Here is a 10,351-nt window from a genome sequence, read left to right on the forward strand (position 1 = left end):
TTCTGACCGTCATGCTAATCCGGGTGAGTGTTTGTAGCTGTGCGCTGCTTTACCTGCCATCTGATCGCTACATATGTCTTTTTTACTGCAGTGAGCCTCGATGTAGCCAAACTCCGTCAAGTATGGCATTGTTTTTATGCCATATTAGATTTGTTGTGTTGATGCATTTTGACGTGCTTCACCCCGATGTAATTTTCAACCGCAACACACAAACTTCCCCATTCACTCAGTGCGTTATAATTCCACACCACATCGCTTATAGGATTTGTTGCTGCGCGTTTTTGCAGTGTGAAGGAAAGAGGAGACCAGCTGCACAGGCAGGCTACGAAATGAGATGCAGGTGATCGGTTTGTGTGATCGGCTACAAGAGACCGTGATCGGCGATCACCGATCATACACTTTTTCCACGGAAATCGGCCGATTATGATCGGTGGCCGATCGATCGGCACACCTCTAATTGTTTTACATTCATCAAAAATAGGAGTTTAAATAAAACAAAATTTCTATTAATCTTAGTGTATTCCTCTGTTTTTTTAAAATACCAAAAGTCTACATGATGATGTCATGGCGTTCTAAGCTCCTGACAGGTTTATTCAAAACATTTGACTTAATTGGAGACTCCTGTGGATTCATTTTATTTTCTACATATCAAACACGTGACAAAAAAAGAGGAATCAAAAGAAATCAGTCAATACATCTAAAAGAGAAATGAGGACAATTTCCAGACATCCAAAGGTGCCATTTTCATCTGTTCTAGCAATTAAAAGCAAGCATAAACACAATAAGAATGTTTATGCAATTATTCACCTTAATTTTTGGAGAAATATTCGGTGGTGTGATGAATCTAAACATAGAGTGTTTGGATTTTGAACTTACCGATGGTAAGCATGAAAATAGCTAGCAAGGATAAATTAGCAGCTAGTTAGCAGTAGCAACGTAATGAAGTCTGAGCACAATGGAAACTGTTGCCTAACGCAAAATCCCATGAGGAAAAAAACAACAACAAAAAAACCTGCCATGACCTGTGATGAACATAATTAAGGCCAACTTACTTTAAATAAAAAACAAAAAACTCAAACAGTTCAAGTCCTTAATTTTAGAGACATTAATTTAAGACTTTAAGGCTGCAGACAGCTTGTTAAACGCAATTCTACTGAGCGAGTTATTATCAAACAGAAATAACAAGATTGTGCGTCTTTCTCCAAATTTCAGGTGAATATCTGGTTCCAACTATACGCCAGAAACGGGGAGCTCTCAGCTTGCGCCCTTGAAATCTTTATCAGTTTTAGCAAAAATCTCAGTCCAAAGTTACTCACGCTGACATCTGGTGGCGGCTGCGGCGCCGGGAGCTGCACCATGTAGCGCCAGATGTGAGCCGTCTGATCTCCGGAGGCTGAGCAAAAACACAAAGAAAAGCTCGTCAACACAGACTCCCACCCACACACTCGGCAGGAAACATCAAACCTGTTGACACAGATTCTGTTTAAATCTTTAAAAAAAAATCTTTTATGAATTCAGATCCATACCTGTGAGTGCCATCTGCTCGGTGGGGTGAAATTTGATGGAGTTGACTGCAACAGAGATGAAAAATTATCAAAGATTCAGATCTTCTTCCAAAAGTGACAGAAAGATTATTTCTTATGCATACAGAAAGATGATAAAGGATGATAAAGCATAACACATTCATTTCTTTATACACACCTGATCCTGCATGGCCTGCATACCTCAGCAGACATTTTCCCGTCTCTATGCTCCACAGCAGAGCTGAGTGATCTGTGAGGACAAGGGAATCAGATCATTTCAATTTCATGGAGATTTGAGCCATTCTGGCTCGACGAGGTTACTTTCGGTTGATCCGTGTACCGGCAGAGGCGGTGCCCAGCACCACGGGCTGAGTCCGGGTGACGCTGAGGTCCCAGATGCCGTCCCGGTGGCCGATGTACTCCTTGAGCAGCTGGCACAGGGCACGGGAGCCGGTGGTGGCTTTGAAGCTGGAGACGATCTGCAGAGGAGAGGAAGAGACGAGGAAGTGATGAACAGAAGAAAACGAGCAGAGGACAGAGTTTAGAATCTGCATACAGTGTAACCATTTACAGCATCTTGAAAAAGTATTGATAGACCTTAAATCTTTGCTACATTTGATCACATTACAACCACAGGCTTCCATGTATCCTAATAGGAAATTTTTGATAGACCAACACAAAGTTTTTAGAAATCACAATCTGAAACGTGTGGCATGCTTTTGTATTTATATCAGGGATCCGCGATATATTGGCACCAACATTGTATTGGCTGGTATTTGTCTTTCTTAAAATAATGCTCTAGGTCTGACAAGTAAAACTAGGTCGCCATTAGCAACATATATTTATTTCCATCTTTTTGCCGTTTGTTTCATTTATATTCCCCACAATCCTGTCACATGACCAACTGTCTCCCCTCACCCTCCAGAAACAGAAGCACAGGTAAAGAGGTGGTCATTTTTTTTAAAAGCATTGAAAGGTTAGGGGAATATACTGGTTATTTATCAATGTTATATTTGAATTTTCCTTCCCCCCCCCTCCCTTGAGAATCATTCACTGCTTCCTGTTGGTCTACCAAAATAAAACCCCAATAAAAGACGAAACAGAAGCTAAAAGTGGTGTAAATACTTCTCAGAGCTACTGTATGGTTACACATATAATGCATGCACCAATAGAATAAAAACACAAACAAGCATATGTAAATGAATTAGTTGAGCTGCATATTAATACTCTGTTGATTTAACAGATAACTGTCTACATGCTGAATATGTTTTGATTGCATTGTGCTGCTTTCTGCCAAGCAGAACAACAGATAAGATGGCATTTGGTATGTAGGGCAGAGTTGGTCGCCTTCTGTGGGTAAAGGTCAGCTTTGCAGCTTTTTCCACTGAAACACCTCTGCAGCAGGTTAACTTTAGATCAGAGCCTGGTGAAAAACCTAAAATCAGCTCTGCTGCTCCCTCACAGAGGGTGACGGCTATAAACGCATTTCCATTACTTCTGCTTCCTGTGGCGTTTCTAACGAGATCAGATCTGCACACGCAAGCTAGAGTTCTTGTAATAAGGATGCCACGTTCAAACAACAGAACCCCGCTAACCTATTCTACTCTAAAGTCTTAAACAGAGAAAGCTGAGTGTGCGTGCCCGACTTTTCTGATCTCAAATATTAACGTCGGCTCTGCTTACACGTCAGGAGCTCCAAATAAGACGGGCGCATGTCTAAAAATATCGTGTGCTCTGGTTGCGCGTCGGCCTTTGCTGCTGCAGGGCCCCCCACACAGAAACAATCTCAAGAGGAAAGTTCGGCTTCTATTTTCACAGAGCCGCAACAGCTGAGGCACATGACAAGATCAGCAGGCTTCGATCCCTGGCAGCTGGCCCACACCAGAACCAATTAAAAAAAAAGAAAAGCAACAGCAGCAGCAGCAGCATAGGTCATTCTAGTTAAAAGTGACCAAGCAGACCAACAAACCCAGAGTTAGTGCACATTATTAGTTTTACCGCAGTTCAGTTTATTGTAACATTAGATTCAACATTCTGATGCATTAGCTGTGTAACAGATAGCAGACATGTCTAACAGGAGGTTAATCTATGCTGTCCTCCCTTGATCCCATGTTCTCCGTTTTCAGTCTTTTAACTGGATTCAGTTTCTCTATCTAGCTAAGGATTTGGCTGCACACGGATTAATATATTTATGTTGAGTAAAAAAGAAAAAAATACCATTTTGCACAGCTGAGTACAAAGTAACAGAATGAGAGACACACGGAACGGTTCAACCCTGGTCCGATTACCAAAACCTACAGAACCTTCGACTCTCATTAGCAACACAAGTAAAGATGTGAATGAAGTATTGTAATAAAATAAATCAGCCCTTTTGGGAATGGGAAACTCTTGTAAATAAAAATCTGAGGCAACTGGTGACTCTTTCAATCCCTGTGAGAGAAATGCAATAAGCATTTTACATGCTTATTCCATGAAGGAATGCAAGATTCTCCGTCTTCCTGTGGTAAACGCCTGACACTGCACAGAGTCCAATTACACTTAGTTTTCAAAATGGGAAAAAGAGAAGACAACACTCCACTGAAGTGAAGCACGTGTTGACTTTCACAAGTCAGGAAAAGAGTATAGTAATTCACTCGCATAAATACAGTTAGAGGAATAATCAAAAAGTTTAATCTGCATGGTAACCTAAATCTATACTGTAAACAACAGTGGCATATCAGGGTAACCAAATCACCATAAGCATTAAAAAAAGTTAGGTAGAACTGGTGTGGTTTAGGTTCTATAGGAACTGTGACAAAAGGTTGTTCATTTCAAAACATATTACTGAAGGGAATTAAATGGGGGTTTTTTTGTTGAATTTTTTTCTTAAAAATAGACTAATTAGTTAAATTCTACTCTCAAATTAATTTGGGCCAGCTCTTTGTTTTGTCATGACTTTGGAATAACAGAGAAGTTTGAAACATTTAGGCTCTAACGTACAAATAAACGCACGTCTTCACCATTTGGCGGCTACGGCCGCCCACCGAGTCGTTTCCTAAGAAGGGCGCAGAGTGGAAAAGAGACCAGGAGTCAAGGTGAGACTGTAGTTAAGATGCGACTCAGCCAGCAGCCGTCTGCTCAACGCTCATCGACAAACAGAGCATTCAGGAGGTTACCCATGAATCTCCGCCCCACAACTCCCAGGTGGGCACGCTGAAGTTGCGAGCTCCGCCTATTTTGTCCTGGAAAGCGTACAAGCGCTACCCTCGGAAAAAGATTCAACATTAAAATGTCACTTTTTGGATGTTAATATGGGGGGGAAAATATATAAAACTAAACATCATGCATTCATTGGAAGGGATAGAATCTGTAGGTTTACAGTCAAGGATTACGTTCTGACTTTGTGAGGACGTGGAACAAGCTTTTCCACTCCTCCTGTCCCCCTCATCAGAGAAGCTGAATGCTAGCCGCTCAAATATTTACACATGAGAGCTCTGTCGTGCTCTGCGGAGCAGCCCAACATGGCTCGTGCCAGGTACCTTGCTGGTGGAGGCTTTGTAGGTTGTCTTCAGCTTCTGTGACAGCTGACTGGTGCTGTGGCTGGCTGTGTGACACAGACACAGAAAACCCATGAATAAAAACGCCGAAGTGAGTGACAAGCGCTCTGCTTGGTTTCACTGCTACAGAGGCCAGACTTACAACAACAGAAAAAGACACACAAAAAGCTTTGTTGTGGCATTCGTCAGGCGTCATAAGTCACTGCTATAAGTTTTAGGCATGAGCTTTACATCACTAAACCTCAAACAGAAACTGCATTTAATCATATTGTCAAATTTAGCAATATTTACTGATGCTCTTGTGGGATAAATAGTGCACAAAATAGTAAAAATAACATTTCTGATCATACTGTCTGGGATTTTGTTTATTTAACATCGTTAACTGAAATTAACAGAGACGAGGATAAATCAAAAATCTTATTATAAGAAATGTTTCATTATAAATGGCCACACCTAGCCTCATCTAGTGTGTCTGCTTTGTAAAACTCTTCAAATAAATAAATACTTTATTCTTATTCCAGTAATCAGAAGAAGAGGCAGAACATTTCATGCCAATAATTTTAAATTATTTTCTCTTTTTTTTTTCTAGATTGACTTAGATCCTCTTCCCGTTGTAAATTTTTTTCTAATTATTGCTCTTAAGATGTTTGTTGCATTCATTTTCTGAATTTAAACTAAAATGTTCTCTTGTAAAGCCCATTTTGAAGGGTGGTGAAGAGAAAGAAGCTAAAAAGAATCATAAAGTCATGGAGTATGAAAACTGCCTAGACAATCTAGGCTTGTAAATGTTTGAAAATGTTCATATGAGAAAATGACCGAAACTTTAAAAGCTTTAAGAAAAACTACAAAAAGCTCCAACGACTGTTAATCCAGACTGCTTTAAGTGGATTCAGGAATAAATAATTGAATAAATGTTCTCCGATTTGAGGCAGGGATTTAAAATATATATATATATGTTTGAGCAAAGTTATGCTACTGCAAAAATAGCTGAATTTTTACCCATCTTTAAACAGAGTAAATGTAGATTGTGTGTAGCTTAAGGCTGTCACACCTTTTTATATAATACCTCACAGGTGGTTTGCGCTTTTATCTTGGTCAATGTCAATAAAACTGAAACTTTATGTGCTCCAGTAGAGCCTCCCATTTGTTTGAATGAGCCGTGTTGCCAAAAAAAAGTACTAAACAAGTTGATTTAATTGGCTTGTGAGGATGTATTTTCAAAGACAACTTTAACAAATGTCGCACCTTTGGCTTTGAGGGCTCCCTTGGAGGGGTCTCCCCCCTCGATGGCCTGCCCATCTCCAGTCAGACGCTCGTTGAGAGAGTCGATTTCCCGGCGCACTGCGACGTGGGCACAGCATTAATGATTGAACGGAGATCGCTGGGTAGTGAATCAGCAACTGAGGCCTGACGGAGGAAGGGAGGTAAACTCACATTCAAGGTTTTCGATGTACAGATTCTCAAATTCCCGTTCGATCTGGCCAAACAGGTCAAGGAGGTTGTTCCGCAAGCCGAGGGGCAGCTTGGAGTCCTGGACACATGAAACACATATCAAAAGTTATCCAAGATCCTTAATGCCTCTAAAGCTTGTACACCTTTTGTTATATTGCTACGACAAATGCCAATATAGTTTGCTGGGATTTTATGTGACAAAAACTGAACTTTTTGGTTCAAATGAAAAATTGTATTTAACATGTCCTACTCAATAGTGAAACATGGTGGCGTCATGGATGTTTTTCTTTAGCAGCAAAATTGTTCAGAGTTCATTCAAAGACGAATTAAGCTAAACCAGGGATTTCTGCAAGTTTCACAAGGTAAATGACAGAATTTTTTCAAGACGGTTGGTTATAAATTAATTTTAAAAATTAATGAGCTGTGGTTAAAGTGGAAATATGAAAGCTAGGACTGGGCAGTATGGCTGAAAAACATCATGATATATACGCATTTCATATCAGTCGGCATTGGCAACTGATGTTTTTTTTTATGCCGTCAACCTTCCCTTTTTTGTCCAGTTTCCTCTTGAGCTGTTCATTCTCTTCTTCCCATCTTTTTTGTTTTTAGCGGCAATTATGCGCCAAAACATGAAACAGCGCCCACATCCTAAGGCTTACAGTGTGGACACATTTTCTAGTGGACCGCGCAGACTTCACGCGCACCGTCTGCGTACGGTGGAGATTTCATAGTGGACCACCGACTACGTTTCTCGTCACAAAATGCCTTAATTTTCCGCAAACCGAGTGAATACCAGCAAGTTTCATGAGCTAGTCCCGCTTCTTATCCACCACCGCACACCATTCAATGTTTAACAAAGAGCAGCAGTCGCACTACGTATTCTTGCCACTGGTTGCGCGGATAGCGCCGTTATCAGCTCGGTGTCGCATGCTAAACAGTTCGGCGTGCACACGGTTTCTCGTACGTCGCTGAGTACGCGTCCGCGGTTACAAAATCTTTACCTTTGTGCGGAACGTCCGCGTTGAGTCTGCATTATGTCCGTGGAGTACGCCCGAACATGTTGGGGGCAACACGAAACAGCTGTTGCGCATTTTCCACAGAAAAGTTGTTGCTAGGTAACCAAAGAATGAGTAAGTTCAACCTTTCTTTGCTAGCGGTTCCTCTGCCTACATCCCCCAGAATGCCGTGCAGTTCTGGATCGGAGTCTAGTGATTCCATCGAACCTGTATGATGATAGATGTTATTGTTTTGTTGTCCAAGCTTTTAAACTGTTTCACTTAAGAATAAATGTGTTAAGTTAAGGTTTCCTTGAACACAACACGAAAGTTCAATAGTTAAGTTTCCACAGAAACTTAACTATTATTAATTTAAAAAAATAAAAGTATGGAGGAAACGATAACCGAACAAGAATCCAAATTTAAGATGAAACTAAATGTAATCAAGCATTGAAAATCTGCATGTGTCCAATACCTTGTAAGGTCTGAAATTATTATTTATTTATTTATTTATTTTTTGTAAATTCAAGACAAAGACAAATGCAAAAAAATCCTAGAAGACCTGGGTGTAAAAAACTGAATCTGAGGTGGAAGGTCAATTTTCTGCAGAAAGACTCTTAAAGTCTAAACATACAGCAAAAGCTGCAGTGGTTTTGTTTAGTTAAAAGCACATTTATGTATTAGAATGAAATGCATTAGAAAAATCAGTGGGAAAGCTCAGCACTGTAGCTACAACTTGAGATTTGACAAAACTTGGCTGAGACAACTCCTAAAAGTCTTGCAGCTGGAGTTTTGACTCTGGAGAGTTGAATAGAAGTGTACACAACACTTTTTATCCAAGTGTTATTTATTTTCCTCCCAGTTTCCAGTCACACACCATTTCACATCCATCACATAAAATCCTGACGGAATGCATTGACGTTTGCTGTCGTAACCTTACAAAATACGAGAAACTTCAAGGGTTATAAATACTTATAAAAAGCCACAGTAACACTTGTAGAAAAAAGCAGCACAGAAGATAAATGACACACCGCTACCACAGAGAGAAAAAGTGAATGAGTCATGAAATAATAACAATAATAAAAAAAACTTCCCACCGAGCATGAAGCAGACATCTCTTGACAAATACAACCAGCGTAGTTACTTTCAATACCAACAGCTGCAACAGCAACAACTGCCTTACCTCCATGTCAACCTGCTGCTGGTGCCCAGTTAAATCCAGGTCACCAGTCTCCACCACAGCTCCCATGAAAATGCAAAATGCTACCAGAGTACACAAGGCTGCATCTTAAGATTTTAAATCAACCGATTCAAAATGTTTGCCTACCAAAGGTCAGAGTTAGTCACGGTTACGTTAACACCACATGTCACCATGCTCTGGTGGTGGGTAGAAGACCTATTAGGGAATAACAGGCGGTTCTTATAAGCTGCTTAGTTTTAGTCTCTTAAACCTGCAGCCTGCGACACACTTTGGTCAATAATGCCAGCATTAAAAAAAAAAAAAAGGAGGAGGAGGAGAATAAAACCCGCTCTGTGTTCCGTTTGGGCTCATAAAGCCGCCTGGGCATGTGCAAGTAGTACGTAAACAGAGGGCGGCAAAGAAAGGACTGTTGAAAAGACTAATCAGACCCGTATTAAAACTTGATGAGACGACACGGCGGTGGCAAGCTGAGCTCCGGTTTTACTGGCTCAGGCTTTATATTTAAAGGAAAAAGTGAGAGCTGAGGCGCACTTTCCACTGATACCAATTTCACCTGTTAGAATAAATGATGAGTCAGAAATGCGTGAGGCTGTATCGCACTGCAGCCACCTCCTAAAAGTTAACGACTGCTGCGTCCTTAATCAAACAGAGAGTCGTTTTTATTGCCCGAGAGGTAAAGAAGGCAAAAAAAAAAAAGTCACCAGAACAAGCTTTAAGGAAGCAACTCCTAAGACAAAAACTGTCCGTCCTTCATTTGTGGGAAAGCTAAATCAAACTGTAGACTTAATTCAAATAACCTGGTTTGGAGCGAGTTAATCACCAACTTTATGGCGGTGGAGGAACGTTACAGTCGATCCCTTTAAATCAGTAACTAAAGGCGTCACCGCCTAGGATGGTAAACGTTCTGTAACGACTGGCGTTAAGTTAGTACGGATTAAACATTTTCCTTTCTTGAAGGGAACAAACTGAACTCTGATAGTAGAAAGTAAGTCGTCAATGTTGCCTTACCATTACACCTTAAAAATGCTGTTAAACAGGCTGGCACTGCAGGGTCACGGCTGACAAAAAGCCACATACCGTAGCAATCACTTTCATTTTAACAAAAATAAAAGGAAAAACTTCCTGACATCACATTTCCAAATGATAAAAAATAATAAATGTAGGGACTCCTCCCCTCTGCTCTGACCTGTCCCTCCAGCATGTCTCCTCTCAGGATGCCCGGTGGCCGCTCCTCTGTGCTGTTGGTGCGCCGGATGGACAAACTGTGTGCCTTGCGCTTCTGCTTGGGGTGACGTGCGGCCGAAGCCGAGCCACTGCTGCTTCCGCCCTCCACAGGCATCTCTCCTATCCCGTGTGAGGCCCTGACCCCGCCCCCCCAACCTTACCTGCTTACAAACTACCTGAGGAGCAGGTAAACAAGGGCCAGGCTCGCTGGTTGGCAGGTGGGTAGGCTGGGTTTTGTCACTTGTCACCACCTACCTGTAGGTGGTAAAAAAATAAATAAATAAAAACAGGGCTAGAAATGGTTGTTTACAATTCAGGAGAAAGCCTGCTGTAATAAACAATCAACTAAAAGCATGATAAATTAAAATGAGTTCAATAATTTTCATTTGTATGATTAATGTTTTTTTTCCTCATCTCTTC

The 10,351-nt window shown here is 41.0% G+C and overlaps 1 protein-coding gene across 4 annotated transcripts in view; it reads right to left on the reverse strand.

The window, feature by feature from the left end:
- Positions 1–10,209, reverse strand: part of LOC103132678 (WD repeat-containing protein 37-like) — a 19,961-nt gene extending 9,752 nt beyond the window's left edge. The window contains exons 1-9 of one of the 4 annotated variants that reach the window (XM_016667520.1): positions 9,894–10,209; positions 6,494–6,590; positions 6,305–6,400; positions 5,042–5,106; positions 4,679–4,762; positions 1,864–2,002; positions 1,702–1,773; positions 1,527–1,571; positions 1,317–1,393 (exon numbers count right to left, since the gene is read on the reverse strand). In XM_016667520.1, the coding sequence (XP_016523006.1) occupies positions 1,317–1,393; positions 1,527–1,571; positions 1,702–1,773; positions 1,864–2,002; positions 4,679–4,762; positions 5,042–5,106; positions 6,305–6,400; positions 6,494–6,590; positions 9,894–10,046 (828 nt within the window). In that variant the 5' untranslated portion in view covers positions 10,047–10,209. Of the gene's footprint in view, positions 1–1,316; positions 1,394–1,526; positions 1,572–1,701; positions 1,774–1,863; positions 2,003–4,678; positions 4,763–4,987; positions 5,107–6,304; positions 6,401–6,493; positions 6,591–7,512; positions 7,824–9,893 lie in introns of those variants that run through there. The other 3 variants (XM_016667522.1, XM_016667521.1, XM_007544474.2) reach the window with 3 other exon arrangements.
- Positions 10,210–10,351: the final 142 nt, after the last annotated feature.

This window comes from Poecilia formosa, unplaced genomic scaffold (assembly GCF_000485575.1).
Source record: "Poecilia formosa unplaced genomic scaffold, Poecilia_formosa-5.1.2 Scaffold1209, whole genome shotgun sequence".
In the NCBI taxonomy this organism is placed as follows: domain Eukaryota; kingdom Metazoa; phylum Chordata; class Actinopteri; order Cyprinodontiformes; family Poeciliidae; genus Poecilia; species Poecilia formosa.